We start from the raw sequence: 19,405 nt of genomic DNA on the forward strand, positions 1-19,405 counted from the left end.
CATTTCCTTCCTCTCAGAGAGGAAAAAGCAGTGGTCAAGGCCAGGTCCACTTTGGTTCTCATTATTCAGCATTTATTGAGCATGTAATATTTGCCAGGTACTGGGGGTTCAACATTGGAGAAAAGACCTAGTCCTTATCTTCAAGAAATATCCAAAGAAAACTTTGTAATCTAGAACAGCTGTCCTGAAACTGAATACAGAAATATGTGGGTTATGTGTATTTGGGAGACAGAAGGTAGGGAAGGGTGGGAAAGCAAAGATTTTTGTCAGTTTCTCAGAAGTCTTAACCTCCCCCCACAACCAAAAAAAAAAAAAAAAAAAAAAAAGCTGTGGCCAGAACTAAGCATCTGTGACCCATGAATTAGAAGGGGCATAGAGAAATATTTACCTTTCCCATCTGCAGAGTTGAGCAGGTTAATAAAGTAACCCAAAATGTTTCTGTCGGCTTCTCAAATTAGTGTCTTCTGAGCCAGGATTCCACTGGTAAGTGGGCTTCATGGAGTCTGTGATACTCTTAGTGCCTCCCAGATGAGTGGTGGTGGCTGGGAAGTGTCCTACCCAACACTTCCTTTTTTCACATCTCAGAAACATAGAGGCTGGTTTTAGATCAGTGTTTAATGTTCAGGTAATAAAAGTGATGATTCCACAGGGGTTGAATTTTGCATGTTCTTGATTTTATAGATGTTAAATGTGTCTTTTCCTATACGACTAATTATTACTCTGTGTGTGATCAGATCCTCTGCTGAAGAATCTATCGCAGGAAATCATAGAACTACTCAAAAAGCTCGTTGGGCTTGAGAGCTTCTCCTTAGCTTTTGCCTCTGTACAGAAACAGGCTAATGAGAAAAGGGCACTCCGGAAAAAGAGGAAGGCTTTAGAGGTATGTTTGCTGTTTGAAAATATAGCGTGTTCCTTAATAGATATTTTTAACCACAGGTGTGTGCATGCGTGTGTGTCACACTTAACACAGAGAGGAAAGAGGAATTGGCTGTGTTTGAGAAGTGGGGACTTTATAGGTGGGGCTCCAAATTTTCTTTAATGGGAATGTGCTGCATTTGTGATATTTAAAGGTGAACAAAATGGCCCATTTCTGCATTTGGTTTTTATTGGTTTAATATTTACTTTTAAAGTAATATAAAATTTCTATTCTTTTTTCAAGTTCGTAACTAATCCTGATATTGCTGCCAAGAAAAAGCTGAAGAAACACAAAAATAAAAGTGAAGCCAAGAAGAGAAAGATAGAGTTCCTGCGTCCAGGCTATAAGGCCAAGAGACAAAAGAGCCACAGCCTGAAAGATTTAGCAATATTGGAGTAATGTGCTCCCTCTGCTGATAAAGTATCTCCATTTACCCCAAAGCCTGAACTTCCTGGTATATCTGCTGGTCTGAAATCACAGCAGATTTTATTATTTAAGTTACAATGGCATAGATTATATATTATACAGTTTAATATAATCCTGCTCATATTTTTTTAAATTAAAACATTTCATAATATTACTGTATCTTCACTGTCTAAAAAAGCAATAAAAAGCTTACAAATTATTTTTTTAAGCACACTTTAAAATAACAAGACAGAATATAGAAGGAATAAATCAAATGATTTACAATACTTTTAGGGAGAAAATTACAAAATTTTATCAAAGGGCACTAAAAGAAGGATATGCACAAATGGAGAAATAACCATGTTCGTGGATAGGAAGATTTAATATCATGCTAGTTCTTCCCAAGTTAGACCCCATTGGCTAAAGGCATATCTGTGTAAAATCCCAAGATTTCTTCAGATTATCCTAATAAGAGGATTCTAAAATTTATATAGAAGATAAGCCGAGAATAGCCATGATGTTCTTAAAAAGGGTAATACGGTGAGGACTTTTCCCTGTCAGATATCAAATGTTAAGTCACAAAAAAGTGCTGCCTGTAGTGAACATGTGATAAATTCTACGTGAAAATTAAGAATTTTCTGCTTGTAAGACACAACTGGGATATGATATGTAGCATATACTGATAATGAATTTGGTAGAATCCAGGATATAATGAGTAACTATGAATCAACAAAGATAACCCAATAGAAAAAGTGTCAGGAGAGAAATAGTCATTGCACAGAAAAGAAGTAAACATTAATACTTAGCCGATGTGGCTGTACAGTTCTTAAATATTAAAGTACTTATGTACTTTATGTACATATATATACTTATGTTTCACTGCCTTGAGACACTCAAGCTACCCTGGCTACCCAAGTCCCTAGATTCCCTATTTCCCCACACCAAAAATTACAAGATTAATACCTAGACTGGTAGAGGGTCCTCCTATATCAGCTATGTCTGGTTGTTAAATATTTTGAATCAGTCTTTTATAATTAGGAAATTATTAGGAATATGCAAGTTAGTAATTAGGAAATGCAAATTAACATCAGAATGAAATTCCATTGAACCCTTTAGATTGATAAAGTTGACAGTATCAAATATTGGCAAGCTTGGTGGAGCAAAGGGAACTCTTATAAACCACTTTGGAAAACAGTCTGGCATTATCTTGTTCACCCATATGGTATTAATGGTATCTTGGTCTCACTCTACAGTTGATGTGGAAGCAATATTCTTTAGTGCTCAATAGACGGAGGAAGAAGAGCCATCCAATGTGCCAGGCACTTTGTTAACATTTTAGTCTTCATAGTGTTGCTCAAAAGTTTCCTAAAAATTGGTTCCTCTTTTACAGATGAAGAAACAGAGTCAGGTTAAATAATTTACCTAAGGGTAATACAGGTTGCAGGATTCATACCCAGGATTAAAAGCCTATGTTCTTTATAATTTCTAAATATGGAGTCAGAATGTAGCATAAGGCATAGAAATCAAATGTTCAAACATTCTTGAACTTCAGCATCTGTGTTTTGATGTAGTTTGTCTCAAACAGGAGTTCTCACACTTCCAAGGAGTTTGTAATGTGCCAAGAGCATAAACATGGTGCATCACAGAAGGTTGATTTCAATTAATTCTAAGTGATTTAAAATATATGTACTGCTTTTATAAAAATTTTTAAAATAAAAAATCAAAAGTTAACACTTAGGGAAATTTCAGAAGAAGAAAAGTAAACATCCTCAGGGATACTGAGCACAATTTAGTAAATAATTACTGAGTGCCCACTATGTGCCAAGTGCACCACACTACATGCAAGAGATACAGTAAGATAACGTGTCTTGGAGTGCCTGGGTGGCTCCTGATTTCAGCTCAGGTCATGATTTCACAGTTCATGAGTTCAAGCCTTGTATCAGATTCTGCTGTCACTGCAGAGCCCTCTTTGGATCCTCTGTCTCACTCTCTCTCTACCCCTCCCCTGCTCATTCTCTCTCAAAAATAAATATTGAAATATTAAAAAAAAAAAAAAAAAAGATCCAGTCCCTACCTTCAAGGAGGTTACATTTCCACAAGTGTATCTCGTATTCTAATAACAAAATTCCACCACTCTCAATTTTTTTTTTAATGTGAACACCTGACATAGCACAACTACCAGAGTTATAAAATAGAATATTAGAACTAAAAGAAACCTTTGATAGGATCTGTCCAAGTCTCTTCTTTTATAAGAAAAAAACTGAAGGAATGACCACTTGTGCCTAGAATTCATGTGTTCTAAGTTTGGTGCTTTTCCCATTTTCAAGCTTCTCCAAAACAATATTCAGTAGATTTTTATAAATAGCACTCAAACTCCTGTAACTTACCTGTACAGTTGTTTCCTGCTACACAAGGACCTCATAATTTATACCACATTAAAGTACATGTATGCTCTTTGTGATATTCTATTCTTTGTGATAAAACAGATCCAGATCATCCAAGTGCTTGCCTTTGCTACTACTTCATGTGCGTTCAGTATTCAAGATGGCAAGAGCAATGTGCTGGGCAACATCTGCCTGCCAGGGCCTCTCTTGCCCCACACTTACATTCTCACAGTGTTCCTAGACTGCTGGCTGGGGGCGTACTTAGCCACTTAGATATAAACCCAGCACCAGACATGTGCCACTGACCAGAAGGGAACCCAAGTATAGGTGGGAGAGATACTATTTCCCTAGTTGACATATACCTACTATTTAAACCATGCACACATCTGAGGTGCAGTAATATGCCAGGCACCACACTGGATTCTAAGTATATAAATATGAAAAGGGCAGTCTGTACGTCCGGAGTGATTTGGAAACGATGAAATAATGTTAATTACATGCTCAGTTAATATTAGGTGTAGCACTCAGAACACCTGGGCCTGAAAGACCTCCAGAAAATACTTCAGAGACCAAATTAAGAGTGGGTACTGGGGAACAAAAAAAAAAAAAAAAAAAAAAAAAAGTGAAAGTCTCACAGGTGAAAAGAAAAAGCCACATTCATTTGATCTGAATAACCATAAGTATGAAGGAAAGCAGCTAGAGGCCAACACCTAGAAAGACTGTGGCAGGGACAGGTAATGGACCACTGGTGTTCCCAAGAACACTAGTAAGGGGCATCAGGTTTTTTAAATGCTAGTTGTCCAACTTAAAGATTCCCCCTAGTTTTAGTAAATACAAGGGACTATGTTTACTTCTGTCACAACTGTAGCCAATCCTGTAGTAGACTGGATAGTTTGAAAAGTTCCTTTGAACATAACTTTTTGATAGCCTAGTAGTAAGTGTTTTTTTAAAACCAAGAATGCTTAATTTCTCCCTGTACAACCACTAATTTTTTACTTTTCACCAAATTTACATGTCCAATTATAGATAAATGAAAGACAGTCAAGACATCTTTTACAATGCTTCTTAAAATAGATTTTTTTCAATTTCCTTTAATATGTTGTGGATTCCATCAAATATAACCATTTAGGAGTGTTTTTACTACCTCTCCTAGTATAGACAAATTTACAGAAATTATTTTAAATGTATTGTGTCTACTTCAATTAGCATAATTTTGTTTAAGCAGTTACAGTTGTCTGTGTTGCCAGTGTTGACATTTTCAGGAATTAATGGTACAGTTTATGAGACAAGCTTCTGACCCTGAAATCTCACTTTGAGTCCTGTTCCCACCTCACTAGCAGGTGATCCTGAGGCAAGCCAACTCATCAAAATCTTGGGTCCACATCCATAAAATGAAGACATTACAACTGGTGCTACCTATATGACAGGGTTCCTATATGTAAAAATTTTCCAACAACTATATGGTACTATAACATGACAATTACAGAGGTGAGTGAGGTTTTAACTGCCAAAATAATTACTTCAGTTTCATGCCTATAACCAAAAGCTTTTAAACAAAACAGCTTAAATAAAGTAGTCATTAAGCAAATGAAGACATATTAACTCAAACTATGTTCCTAGCCTATTGAATCTAATCTCTGGAAAAAACTTAATTCATTTTAGAGGGAAATATATGAGTTAAGATATTTATTAGTGTTTATACAAACAAGATGCAACCACTGATTCAAAAATAGGAGGGTATTTTCCTCAATGAGAATACATTCTTTAATAGGACTCTACTTGAATAAGAATTCCATACAAATAGAATATATATACTTAACACAAGAAAGGAAAGATTTTACATTACACAAAACAGACATTCAGTTGGTTCAATCATGGTAAGCTACCCTTCCAACCGAATACTTATATTTATTACAAATATTGCAGTCAGTTCAGTATATGCCAACAATCACAGAGTTTTAACATTTAGTAGCACGAAGCACACTTAACTGTTTCCAAAGGGATATGTGATGTAGTTTTCATTTCAGAGGAATGGAAGTGACTGAATTACTGTCTGCTCTTTAATGTTTCAACTAACCTGTGAAAAGAAAATGAACAGTTTCATAAAATTAACCTCAAACTTTCAGGTATAAAACATGATCATTTATAGTAGGTTTTATACTGGAAGTGGATTCCAAAGCACTTTAAATGATGAAAGCTAAGATAGTTATATCAGAAGAATAAAGGTATGGACTCAATTTCGATGAAGGCCTCTCTTAGCTTTTACTTTTATCTATGCTCTGAATGAATAAAAAAAAAAAAAAAAAAAGACCAAATATCTACTTTCCAGGCTGTAACTACTGCAGCAAGGCCAGATGTGGATAATTCAGAGGTGAAAACTATTCTCAGTCCTCATGAAGCTGAAAATCTAATGAGCAGATCACAAATCAATTATAAGACAGTATAACTACTACATTACTACTGGTCTGTGACAAGGATACCTACATGTGCGGTAGGCATTGGGCACGGAGAGGTGCAAGGAAAGGTTCTTGAGAAGAAAGTCTTAATCTAAGTACTAAAGGATAAGGAACTGGAGGATGAGGTAAAGAAGGAAAAAAGCTAAAAAAAAAAAAAAAAAAAAATGGCGGAGAGGTGGCTTATCTAACTATAATCAGGTGGGTGTGGCTGAAATAAAAGCCAATGTATATGAAGACCAGTGGAAGAAAAGGCTTGAGGAACTTAATTTGATATGCTGCTAAGTAATCTGAATTTTGTCCTTAAGACTAAAGGGAAATCACACATATGCACACCTGCACACACAAACAAATGCACAAATGGCTTCTAGAAACATGATACTTAACCATTCCATTGCCTCATCAAGGCCAGTGCCTTTGGTTGCTGAAGTTTTGAATATTTGCCATTTTCGGTCCTTCAATGCAGGTAACCCAAGTGAATTTGCCATCTCTGAGGGAGTCATGGCCTGCTCCATGTCCTGCTTATTTGCAAACACCACCAAAATGGCTTTTCTCAGCTCTTCTTCCTAAATAAAATAGAAGCTACTTAATTTTTTCTCATCAATTTGCCCCCTTCAATTTGGGGGAAAATGCTAACAAATACATTATTTTAAAAGTATATTTCCTAATTATGAATATATAATGTTCTTTATAAATTATTTGAAATTACAGAGAAGAATGAAGAAAACAAGCTTCATCCATAATCCTATCTTCCAAACATGATCACTGTTAACACTGTGGGTATTTTCTATTGCTTTGTAATTTAGATACTTATAGTTTATTTAGTAAATACATTTACATATTTGAAAATCAATATATATACACACAGTTCTATACTCTGCTCTAAAAAAATAAACATTTGGGGCACCTGGGTGGCTCAGTTGGTTAAGCATCCAACTGTGGCTCAGGTCATGATCTCACAGTTTGTGAGTTCAAGCCCTGCATCAGGCTCTGTGCTGATGGCTGAGAGCCTGGAGCCTGCTTCCAAATCTGTCTCCTTCCCTCTCTGATCCTCCCCTGCTCACACTCTCTCTCTCAATAATAAATGAACATTAAAAAATATTTTTAAAAAATAATAAACATTATATCATGGATATTTATCCAAACAACCAAAATTTTTTCAAAAAAAAAAAAAATTTAATGGGGCGCCTGAGTGGCTCAGTTAAGTGTCCAACTTCAGCTCAGGTCATGATCTCGTGGCTCGTTTGTTCAGGCCCCACATCAAGCTCTCTGCTGTCAGTGCAGAGGCCACTTAGGATCCTCTGTCTCCCTCTTTGCCCCTCTCTCACACACGCACGTGTGCACTTGCTCTCAAAAACAAACGTAAGAAAATATTTTTAAAAATTTTTAAACAAAAAAATTTAATGGTTAAATATACTCTGCACTATGAATGCATACACCATACACTAACTGTTCTCCAGAAATTCTTACTAGATTCTTTTTCCTTGACTACTATAGAAACCTAAGGGATGCAGTCATTACACAGAAATCTTTTTCTTTAACAAATTCTCTAAAAATAGAATCAGAGTATGAATTTTTTTAGACTCCTATTATATGTATTAATAAACTGCTTTCAGGGCGCCTGGGTGGCTTGGTCGGTTAAGCGTCCGACTTCGGCTCAGGTCATGATCTCACGGTCCGTGAGTTCGAGCCCCACGTCGGGCTCTGTGCTGACAGCTCAGAGCCTGGAGCCTGTTTCAGATTCTGTGTCTCCCTCTCTCTCTGCCCCTCCCCTGTTCATGCTCTGTCTCTCTCTGTCTCAAAAATAAATAAACGTTAAAAAAATTTTTTTTAAAAATAAAATAAACTGCTTTCCAGAAAGGTTTTTAACAATTTAGACTCCACCAACAGTGTATAACAGTACCACTCTTCAATGCAGCCCTGAAAGAATTAGAAATATGTATCTATGTATAGTATATTTTTCCAAACATAGCATGTCATTAAATGCTTATTTATTACCAGAGTATAAGAAATGCAAATATTCGAATATAGTTTTGTCTTGTGCACTGCAGATTCATTCCTTCTGTTCAGTTTCCTATTTATTTGCAAAAGGTCTTGATATGATTAAGAACACAAATCCTTAGTCACTGGTTATGAAACTATGTCCTGGTTCCCTGCTTTACCCTAAGTTGTATTTGCGAGGTTTTTGTTTGTATTAATATAATTAAATCTATCTTTTCTAATTCCTTCCAATCCTTTGATTTAGAAGGACCTTCCCTATCCAGAAATTTTAAACATATTCACTTACATATTCTTGGAGTTAACAATTTCCATTCTTTACATTTCATTCTTACTCCATTTAGAATGTATTTTTGCATACAAAAATGGGAAAACTTAAATTGATTTATATGCCTGTAAGTTTTAATGCAATAGATAATAGACCCGACTCACATGCTATATGTACTTTACATTATATATATTGACTGAAACAAGTTACTTCCTAAAAATGAATATAATTTTTAGTTCTTTCTCATGATTATACAAGTCAAATTCTAATATCACAAATAATAAACCAGCACAAGAATTACAAACTTAAGTTAATAATCCATTTCCTTTATGCAGTACTTTATATGATAAAAATCAATTATACCATGTGACTTAACACCTAAACAAACCTTTTTTTTTTAAATCCATTATACTAAAAGCACTTAAATGGTCCCTTAAAATTCCTTATACTTGAATTTGGTCTAAGAAGCTCTTATGATAAATATGATGCTATGTTGTAAAAAAAATTAAGCAAAAGTTTGAAACTATTAGGTCTTCACTTTATAACTCAGCCATTAAGTCAGTAATCAGGAAATCAGAAGTCTAAAGCATTCTCAGAAAGCTTCTATGTAGGTAATCAAATGGCCTAGAACTTAAACATTCAATGATTGGATACTTCAGAATCATAGTTTTGGTAGGAAAAGGAAACTTAGGTATCTAATTTTCTCAAGCATAAGGCAATATCATTATTACTTAAATTAATCATTAGTACATATGAAAAGCTTATTTAGCAATTGGAGATTTTTTTTGAACTTTTGATTATTTAATGCATCCTCTGAATTCAGTTAGCCAATAAATTTTTATTCTATAAACTTCAGTGAATACAATGTATTGAGTTTTTAGTAAGTGCTATACGCTGTTCTACACATCAGGGATATTAGGGTAAACTCAAAGAACTTACATTTTAGGTTGGGAGATTTATATAAGTAAACAAATATATTTTAAAATAAAGGAAAGAGGGGCACCTGGGTGGCTCAGTCGGTTAAGTGTCCCACTCTTGGTTTCAGCTCTGGTCATGATTCCAGGGTCATGGGATCAAGCCCCATGTTGGACTCTGCACTGTGTGTGGAGCCTGCTTAAGAGTCTCTCTTTCTCCCCCTTTGCCCCTCTCCCCAACTCATGCTCTCTATCTATAAAATAAAAAATTTAAAAAGAAAAACAGATTTTAAAATAAATTAAATTAAATTACGGAAAGAAACAGTAAGTGGTACAAAAAATAAAGCTCAGTTTAGAAAATAACTGAGCTTCCTCTCTGGAACAGAAACATGAGATAAAACACGTCAAGAAGGAGCCATGCAGATTTGGAGGAAAAGCACTACAAGCAGAAAGATGAACAAGTGCAAAGAGCCCTCAACCAAGTGTCCAGTGTGCTGGCTCAGTGTATCCAAAGAACAGAAAGGTCAGTATGGCTGAAGCACTGGAAACACAGGCAAGAGTAAAGAACAATAAAGCTGGAAGAGGTAAACAAGGATCAAAGTTGTGCCAAATACCCAGAAATTCTAAAACAAACAAATATGCTTACTATGTATACCCTTATCTGCTTCTCTAATTTATACAACTAGAAATACAAGTAGAAACAGAACATTCTATAGAAAGCACTTCATAAAAGTAACTTAGAATAGTTCCTTCAGTTTAGAAAGAGTTCAGCTCTGAGCTTGGTAGAAATCAAGGAATCTAGTTTAAAGTTACAAGGCTGGATTCTTTGTTTCTCTTTTGTTTTGTTTTGTTTTTGGTCTCCATCCCTCTTTCCAATAGAATTTCTGGAATAGGAAATAATTTGCATAAAAGAAAATGATACTAAAGGCATGAGGGGAAAAAAAATTCCTGCTTTCCTTTTCATTATTCCTGCATGTGGTAATAATGAGAGCAGCAAGCAAATGTAAAAGATTTCCCCACATCTGAATACAGTTTTCTTACCTCCAACATGGCAACTAACTCTGATTTGGAAATGCCAATTCGGTCTCGGTCACAACTGTCTACCACATAAATGACTGCATCTGTGTTTGAATAGTAACATCTCCAGTATGGCCTAAAGAAAATTCAGCAAGGGAGAATATATTATTATTTGAAAGAAAAAGAACCTGCTATGTTAATTTATGTGCTAGGACTTGGCAATGATGGGAGGTGGGGGCTTATATGCCAATCTTCCCCACCCATGAAAGAATTAATGCCATAATGATTCACTGTTTCTGAAGGATATGTATCACATCCTTCAGATGGGATGGGGGTGGAATGATAAACACTAAATCACAGGATCGAGGAGTTTCAGACTTCAGGCTAAGGGAAGACATTTATAATCAACCTAAATCACTAAATGTACTAAGATAAAGTTATACCAGACCTTATTGTTATATCTTATAAATCTTTAACTAGGAACTCCTTAAGAAATGGGTTCTTAAAAAAACTTTTAGTACGATTTTATATAACAGACATTAAGTTGATTACTAAAGACTTCATGAGGTAGAAATGGCTAAAATTAGAGAGGGCCTCAAAAGTGGTTCAAAAAATAAAACAAGTTAGGGGCACCTGGGTGGCTCAGTTGGTTGGGTGTCTGACTCTTGATTTTGGTTCATATCATCATCTCACGGTTCCTAGAATTGAGCCCCACATTGGGCTCTGCACTGACAGCACGGAGCCTGCTTGGGATTCTCTCTCCCCCTCTCTCTCTGCCCCTCCCCCACTTGCACTCTCCCTTCTCTCAAAATAAATAAACTTTTTAAAAAATAAATAAAATGAGTAAAAAAGGCAGCAGGATATTTGGAGACTGCACTACCCATGTTTTAAGATGGCAGGCACCACAGTGAGCAACCACTGACAGTCACCAAACATTCACAGTTGCCATGCCAAGCACAGAATGCTAGGCAGGAGACCTGCATTCCAGAAGGCATCTATGTTCACATTAAACACTAAACGGTGGGCTGAAAGGTATTTTTATAAAATCCAAAACAGTCTGTCTTATAGACAAAGTGACTGACTAAATGAGGATTTTTAGTTAAAAACTCCCCAAGTAATTAGGTCTTGGGATTTTCCTGAAAATTTTTTTCATTTAGGTGGTATCTGGAAAACTGGCTTCCTTAAATTTTAATTCAATTAAGAGAACAGGAAATTCTTCCTTATTTTAAATTACAAAAGAGGGGCATTTAGGTGGCTCAGTCGGTTAAGTGTCCGACTTTGGCTCAGGTCATGATCTCACGGTTCGGTTCATGAGTTCGAGACCTGCCATTTGGCTCTGTGCTGACAGCTCAGAGCCTAGAGCCTGCTTCAGAATCTGTGTCTCCCTTTCTCTCTGCCCCTCCCCTGCTCACACTCTATCTCTCAAAAATAAATAATTGTTAAATTACAAAAGAAGACATATTTGGGTTTACTGCTCTTCACCCTTCAAGGGCCAATAAACATTCAATACTAGAAAGTAATCTGGTCTTTGTACCATACCTGATACTTGTCTGTCCTCCCAAATCCCAGACTTGGAATTTAAGGTTTTTGTATGTTACTGTCTCAACATTAAATCCAATAGCTAGAAGAGAAATCAAAATCAGTAGTATATGTAGACTAATGCATTCTACCTTCAAAGTATCCAATCTAACTGCATCTTAGCAATTAATGAATTACCACTGAATCACATTACTGGTTGAAATATTATTCCATTTAATATAAAACAGTTGTGCTACACACACACAAACACACACAATCAATTAGCAAGATCAGTACCACTTTCAGATTATATAAGAATCCCGTTACCTCTACAAATACAGAATTTTTAGCTCAGTGGGAAGTCTACTATGTTAAACTCTCCATATAATACAATCCTGGCATACAAAAGTGTTCAGAAAGTTATGCTTAGAAAGAACAGATGTAGATGTATTACAAAAAAAAATGGAATTTTGATAGATAGCAAATATAAATGGAACAAAACCAAGAAAGCCAACATTTTAAGCTTCAGTGGTTAAGGATTCAGCAAAAGCTGTATACCACTTTATAGAAACTGGGTTCTCTAAGGGTAGCAATCTCACAGACTCGCTGCAGACTTCCTCAAGAGCTCATTTGTGTAAGGTCATGGTTGGATGCTCAGATGGGAGGTGTCTCATCTCTTTTCCCTGCCATTCTTTTTAGGTGGAGGTGTGGCACCATATGGCTAAGGCAGGATACTACTATTTTCATTGAAAGGAATCTAAGGAAAGGTGGAGAAGATGCTGAAAAATTTGGATTAATAAGATTTCATAATCTTGGGGCACCTGGGTGGCTCGGTCAGTTAAGTGTCTGATTTCAGCTCAGGTCATGATCTCACAGTCCATGAGTTCAAGCCCCATGTCGGACTCTGTGCTGACAGCTCAGAGCCTGGAGCCTGCTTTGGATTCTGTGTCCCGTGCTCTCTCTGCCCCTCCCCTGCTCATGCTTTGTCTCTGTCTCAAAAATAAATAAAAACATTAAAAAAAAATTTTTTTTTAATAAGATTTCATAATCTTAAAGTAAAAAATGACATAGCTATAACTGGACAATTTTTGTTTTAAATTTAAGTCTATTGGTAAATGATGCTAATAAGTTTACATAAGTATACCTATCACAACTAAAAAGTAACTATAATAAACCTGAGTGAAAAATTAAAAAGCAAGTATATGAACCGCTTCTCAGCCTTTTGGCTAAGATCAAGTGCAAGTACATGATGTGTCCCTTCGAATTAGGTAGGAGTGTAATCACCATATTTACCTCGATAACACTTTTTATATTCAAAGGACAAGGGTGGGCTGTAAAGTGTGTTCCCTGAAATGCAATCCACTGGGCTGTGTGCACTGCAGGGGCCACCAAGACTTAACCACTGCAGAGATGGGCAATTTTGAGAAGCAAAAATCAAGGGAACTGAAATTTACTGATGGTGGCAAAAATAAATCAGATGCCACAGAGCTTAAAAGGTTCTTCTTTCATAAAAGCTAGACCTTTTTCTCTTTTAATCTGGAAATTTAAATACTACTAAATATAGAAATACCTTGCATGACAGTGATTTTAGAGGCATAATTTAAAATACTCTTCAACAAACTCTTAAACTTAGTTTAATATATTAATCTTCTCGAAGTCAATTCAGGCCAACAAATAAAAAAAAGTATAAATAATAGTTTTCTCATGTAGTAAAACAGGATTATTTGAGAATATTCCTCTAAGATATCAACAACTGATTTAAAGTTGAGGTGTTTCTTTTCTTGATATTTTCAGGTACCAGATTAATTCAACAATCTCTTCAACTCAGATCTTTAAAAGCAATGAATTCCTTAAGAGAAACAAATCTTATTAAAATAATAACAAATAGGGGCGCCTGGGTGGCTCAGTCTATTGAGCGTGATTGAGCGTCTGACTTCAGCTCAGGTCACAATCTCATGGTTCGTGGGTTCGGGCCCTGCATCAGGCTCTGTGCTGACAGCTTGGAGCCTGGAGCCTGCTTCAGATTCTGTGTCTCCCTCTCTCTCTGCTCCTCCCCTACTCACATTCTGTCTCTCAAAAATAAATAAAGTTTAAAATACATATATATATAAATAGTAACATACGGGGGGAAAAAATCACTTCAGATGCAATAGTATCACTTAACATCCATATAATTCTTTAAACAGGTTTACAAAGTATTTTATATATTTCACTTATTCCCCCCTCAAAGTCAGTGGGTATATTTATTATCTTCATTTTATCAATAAAGATACTAGCCCTCAATGAGATTAAGTGCCTTAACTCTATCCAACTTTTAAAATTAGCTTTAAACAGCAAAACCCAGCCATGCACAGGGGTTTACAAAATGCCTCTAAATTTATGAAAAATGTTATCAATATTATGCCCACACTAGAAGTTTACAAACCTTAACATTAACTTATTATATGAATTACTTATTCAGAAATAAAGTTATGTTATATGGAAAACAAAAACCCCCTACAATTTGTTTATCGTACTAACACTTACTAGGAATCGTAGTAACGACTTCTCCAACCTGTAATCTGTACAAAATTGTAGTTTTTCCTGCTCCATCTAATCCCAAAATTAAAATCCTCATTTCCCGGGTTCCAAACAGACTGGAAAAAATACTTGAGAAAAAGCCACCTGAAAAAAATAATAAAGGAAAAAATGTATTATCATTTTCTGAACTAGGTCCACAGAACATTTAATCTCGCCCTTTTTAAGCTATACCAGGGTGCCTGGATGGCTCAGTTGGTTAAGCATCAGACTCTTGATTTCGGCTCAGGTCATGATCTTCTCAGGTTCATGAGATCCAGCTCCAGGTGGGCCTCTGCACTGGGCCTGGAGCCTCCTTAAGATTCTCTCCCTTTCCCAGGACCCCTCCCCAACTGTCACAGGCTCTCTCTCAAGAAAAAAAAAAAATTAAAGCTATGCCAAATTAAATAATACTATAGTATTTTCCTTGATTCATAGGTTCATTAAGTTTGCTCCCAATGATATACATTATTCAACACCAAACAAGTAATTACTGATCGTCACTATGTCCTAGATACTGCATTAGGAAGGCACAGAAGATACATTGCAGCATAAGAGAAATAGGTCTACCTTCCTCATGAAGCTCACTTTCTAATCATGAGAATATGGATACCTTAGCATGATCTCCTCACAACCCTCAAACACCAAAGGACAAATAAGAATGACACTGGGACAATGAGATCCTTATATATGAAAAGCAATTATTATCATTGTACAGTAGCACCATGATAACTACCTTCAATCACTGAGATTTCTCTGTAAGCAATAGAATTAGCAAAATAAATTGAGGCACAGAAGCCCAAAATAACAAAACCTACTTTTGGCAGAAAACTCATTTAAAAAAATAATAAAGCTACATTCAATGTATCTTGAAATATTTCCAGAAAGCTTCCTATATGCAAGGTACTGTGTAATATAAAAGCACTTGTGAACAGAGTAGAATGGTAGTCATCAGATGCTGGGGGAGTGGGGGAAATGGGAGAGATGTCAAGGGTACAAACTTTCCTTACAATAGTAGTAATTTCTGGACACCTAATTAACAGCATGGTAACTACAATTAATAACAATGTATTGTACAGTTGAAATTTGCTAAGAGAGTAGATCTGGAAGTGTTCTCACCACACACAAAAAAGGATGTATTAATTAGCTTGATTACGGTAGTCATTTCACAATGTGTATATATATTATATATATCAAAACGTCATACTTAAATATATGCAATTTTTTCATTCATACCTCAAGAAACCTGGAAAAAATTAAAATTAAAAAAATTATCCTTTGTCTCAGCAGGGCCTGCTGGTAACAGATTAAGGTATTGATTCATTTGGATTGTGTTTAAATAAATGGTGATTTAGAGTATTATTCTTTTTACAACAAAATAAAGAAGCTTTTTTAAAATACATTTTTTCTTTAATGATTCCAGAAAAAAGCACTTTGGGCCTTCTCCACCAAAAGCCATTAGAGAAGACTGAAAGTTACATTAACAATATAAAAAAAAGTTGACAACAGAAGCGATGCCACACGATACATGGTTATTTGACAAAGAAATGGCACAATTAAGAGCTGCAAGTCTGGAAAAATAAAGACACCACGGGCCAGAGAACCCTGGGAAAGAAAGTGTAGCAGAAGGGGTGTGACCTTGGCACAAAAACAGACACATAGACCAATGGAATAGAATAGAAACCCCAGAACTAGACCCACAAACGTATGGCCAACTCATCTTTGACAAAGCAGGAAAGAACATCCAATGGAAAAAAGACAGCCTGTTTAACAAATGGTGCTGGGAGAACTGGACAGCAACATGCAGAAGGTTGAAACTAGACCACTTTCTCACACCATTCACAAAAATAAACTCAAAATGGATAAAGGACCTAAATGTGAGACAGGAAACCATCAAAACCTTAGAGGAGAAAGCAGGAAAAGACCTCTCTGACCTCAGCCGTAGCAATCTCTTACTCGACACATCCCCAAAGGCAAGGGAATTAAAAGCAAAAGTGAATTACTGGGACCTTATGAAGATAAAAAGCTTCTGCACAGCAAAGGAAACAACCAACAAAACTAAAAGGCAACCAACGGAATGGGAAAAGATATTCGCAAATGACATATCGGACAAAGGGCTAGTATCCAAAATCTATAAAGAGCTCACCAAACTCCACACCCGAAAAACAAATAACCCAGTGAAGAAATGGGCAGAAAACATGAATAGACACTTCTCTAAAGAAGACATCCGGATGGCCAACAGGCACATGAAAAGATGTTCGGCGTCGCTCCTCATCAGGGAAATACAAATCAAAACCACACTCAGGTATCACCTCACGCCAGTCAGAGTGGCCAAAATGAACAAATCAGGAGACTATAGATGCTGGAGAGGATGTGGAGAAACGGGAACCCTCTTGCACTGTTGGTGGGAATGCAAACTGGTGCAGCCGCTCTGGAAAGCAGTGTGGAGGTTCCTCAGAAAATTAAAAATAGACCTACCCTATGACCCAGCAATAGCACTGCTAGGAATTTATCCAAGGGATACAGGAGTACTGATGCATAGGGGCACTTGTACCCCAATGTTCATAGCAGCACTCTCAACAATAGCCAAATTATGGAAAGAGCCTAAATGTCCATCAACTGATGAATGGATAAAGAAATTGTGGTTTATATACACAATGGAATATTACGTGGCAATGAGAAAAAATGAAATATGGCCTTTTGTAGCAACGTGGATGGAACTGGAGAGTGTGATGCTAAGTGAAATAAGCCATACAGAGAAAGACAGATACCATATGGTTTCACTCTTATGTGGATCCTGAGAAACTTAACAGGAACCCATGGGGGAGGGGAAGGAAAAAAAAAAAAAAAAAAGAGGTTAGAATGGGAGAGAGCCAAAGCATAAGAGACTGTTAAAAACTGAGAACAAACTCAGGGTTGATGGGGGGTGGGAGGGAGGAGAGGGTGGGTGATGGGTATTGAGGAGGGCACCTTTTGGGATGAGCACTGGGTGTTGTATGGAAACCAATTTGTCAATAAATTTCATTAAAAAAAAAAAAAAGAAGGGGTGTGACTTGACAAAATCCATAGTACCTTTTTACACCTTAAAAAAAAAAAAAACTGGGGCGCCTGGCTGGCTCAGTAGGTACAACAGGCTACTCCATCTTGGGGTTGTAAGTTCCAGCCCCGTCCTGGATGTAGAAAGTACTTAAAAAGAAAACCTTAAAAAAAAAAAAAATGAAAGGACTTATGGAAAAAAAGCAGGAAAGCGCCTGTGATATTCCAGGGTAGGTAAATCCCCCCAGAAAATCGTAGAGGAATTAAAGTCAGTCATCGAACGTGCACCATTTGGAGAGGTGTAAACCAGTTTAAAAATCTGCATTTGGGCTTCAGCGGGGAGGGAGGCTTCGGTTGGTACTTGTGATGACAATGTAGTTCCCTCAACCAGCACTCCAAAAAAATCGAGATTAAAATTTCACTCACTGACCAGTTATGACCACTACCCTCCCCATTTCCTTCTCCACATTACTCTATTATCTACATGAAAAGCTACAGCAAGCAGGCAAATAACAAGCGGACTAAAAACATTATGAGCAACAGTTCCCTTTGGATTTTTTACACTGACGCAGTTCCAGCGACCAGGAAGAGAATCACGCTTCTACTGTGGGGTCAAATCTTATTTTTCACGCAAGAAACCTCAGCGCACCTGCGACTGACAAGTTGCCAAGCTTCCCAAGACCACCTCTGACCCCCAAATCGAGCTGGGTCTGAGAGGGACAGGGAAAAGTTCACGGTCAGGGGAAAGGTCTCGGGGCCGGGTTCCTCCGGCCGCAGCGCCGGGCGGACCTGCGCCGCCCCCGCCCCCTGACCCTTTTGGGATAAAGGGGACAGGAGCGAGGGCAGAGGGAACGCTCGAGGCAGGGTCCACTCCCACAGGCGAACAGCCAAGGTGAGTTAAGTCCTCACCGACCTGCCCCTGAAAAGCTGGCTACTCCGAGCTTCCCAGGCCGACCCCTCTCCTCCAGACCCCGGCCCTCGGGCCGAAGCCCCTCGAGCGCGCCCGGGCGCCCTCCTCAGATCCTCACCCATGATGAACCGCCTGTCCGCCCTTGTTGGTGGTTAGAGACAGGCCCCGGCCTCGGCAGCGACTCCTATTCGAGCCTCGGCGCCGCCACCTCTGCAAGCCTCGGCCTCCGGCTCCGGCTCGGAAGCGGTTTCCTTGGAAGTCCGGTCCGCCAGCAACTTCCACGTCGGACTCCCGGCGGGGGCGGGAGCGACGGGCCGCTGCGACTACGCGCCGGGAACGGCGACCTGAGCGTCCGCGTCGTCGCTTTCGACAAAAGTCCCGGGCGCGCAAAGTGAAAGCCAGAGGATAAAAAATATTCAAGGACCCCAAGTTTCTCCTGCTTCTATTTTCTTGTTGAAAGGGCTTCCCAAACAGGGAAATTCGAATTTTCCTTTTAAATTCTGACCCCCAAAAGTGGCGAATCTGTCACCCAAAAATTCGAGTTGGGCCTCGATGCAGCAGTCGACTGGACGCCGGCATCGGGTGCAGCGTGGCAGAAGTTGCAGGTCCTGAAGCGTCCTGCGGGGGCGAAGCACCTTTCTTTGGGTTCTCTCTCCCACACGGAAATAGGACTACGTAATAATAATAGGAAGAGCCCCGCGCCGCCAATGCAAAGCAGCCTTACGCCTGAGGTCGCTAACTGGAGTTTTTTAGTGTCGCATTGGCGTGCTGGGTCAGCGTTAGAGCCCTTCACTCCGTTCTTCCACCTAATTCTGAGCACCTGACCAGCTTTGTGTGCTTGGTAGTGCGGACGGGCTGGTTCCTTCCAGGGGCGTCTGTCGACAGTAATGCCGGTTTTGACAGGGAATTGTATTGGGAGAAAGGAAGCAGTACTTGGACGATGGGAAGAAGGGATTCTCCTAGACTGTAATTTTTTTAAAGGTTGAGCGTGCGTGTCTTAATTCGTAAAGGTACACAGAAAAGTAAACCG

At 37.9% G+C, this 19,405-nt stretch overlaps 2 protein-coding genes across 3 annotated transcripts in view; one reads left to right on the top strand and one right to left on the bottom strand.

Moving 5' to 3' along the window:
* Positions 1–1,541, top strand: part of UTP20 (UTP20 small subunit processome component) — a 107,305-nt gene extending 105,764 nt beyond the window's left edge. For both annotated transcript variants that reach the window (XM_043562315.1, XM_043562314.1), the window contains exons 61-62: positions 735–880; positions 1,160–1,541. In XM_043562315.1, the coding sequence (XP_043418250.1) occupies positions 735–880; positions 1,160–1,315 (302 nt within the window). In that variant the 3' untranslated portion in view covers positions 1,316–1,541. The remainder of the gene's footprint in view (positions 1–734; positions 881–1,159) is intronic.
* A 3,835-nt stretch (positions 1,542–5,376) lies between these two features.
* ARL1 (ADP ribosylation factor like GTPase 1) lies at positions 5,377–18,720 on the bottom strand. The gene is made up of 6 exons (XM_043562316.1): positions 18,494–18,720; positions 14,400–14,537; positions 11,895–11,976; positions 10,380–10,491; positions 6,546–6,724; positions 5,377–5,782 (listed from the first exon to the last, which is right to left on the bottom strand). The coding sequence occupies exons 1-6, from the start codon at positions 18,495–18,497 to the stop codon at positions 5,752–5,754; spliced, it is 546 nt and encodes a 181-aa protein (XP_043418251.1). The 5' UTR covers positions 18,498–18,720; the 3' UTR covers positions 5,377–5,751.
* Between the last annotated feature and the right edge of the window lie 685 nt (positions 18,721–19,405).

Source organism: Prionailurus bengalensis, chromosome B4 (genome assembly GCF_016509475.1).
Source record: "Prionailurus bengalensis isolate Pbe53 chromosome B4, Fcat_Pben_1.1_paternal_pri, whole genome shotgun sequence".
NCBI classification, from domain to species: domain Eukaryota; kingdom Metazoa; phylum Chordata; class Mammalia; order Carnivora; family Felidae; genus Prionailurus; species Prionailurus bengalensis.

What these genes read in the sequence shown, in the direction of transcription:
- ARL1 (XM_043562316.1), bottom strand. An exon ending in AGTTAGTTGCCATGTTGGAG is followed by an intron (nt 6,725 to 10,379) that starts GTAAGAAAACTG and finishes TATTTTATTTAG; the next exon opens with GAAGAAGAGCTGAGAAAAGC. An exon ending in CTTGATGAGGCAATGGAATG is followed by an intron (nt 5,783 to 6,545) that starts GTTAAGTATCAT and finishes TTCTTTTCACAG; the next exon opens with GTTAGTTGAAACATTAAAGA.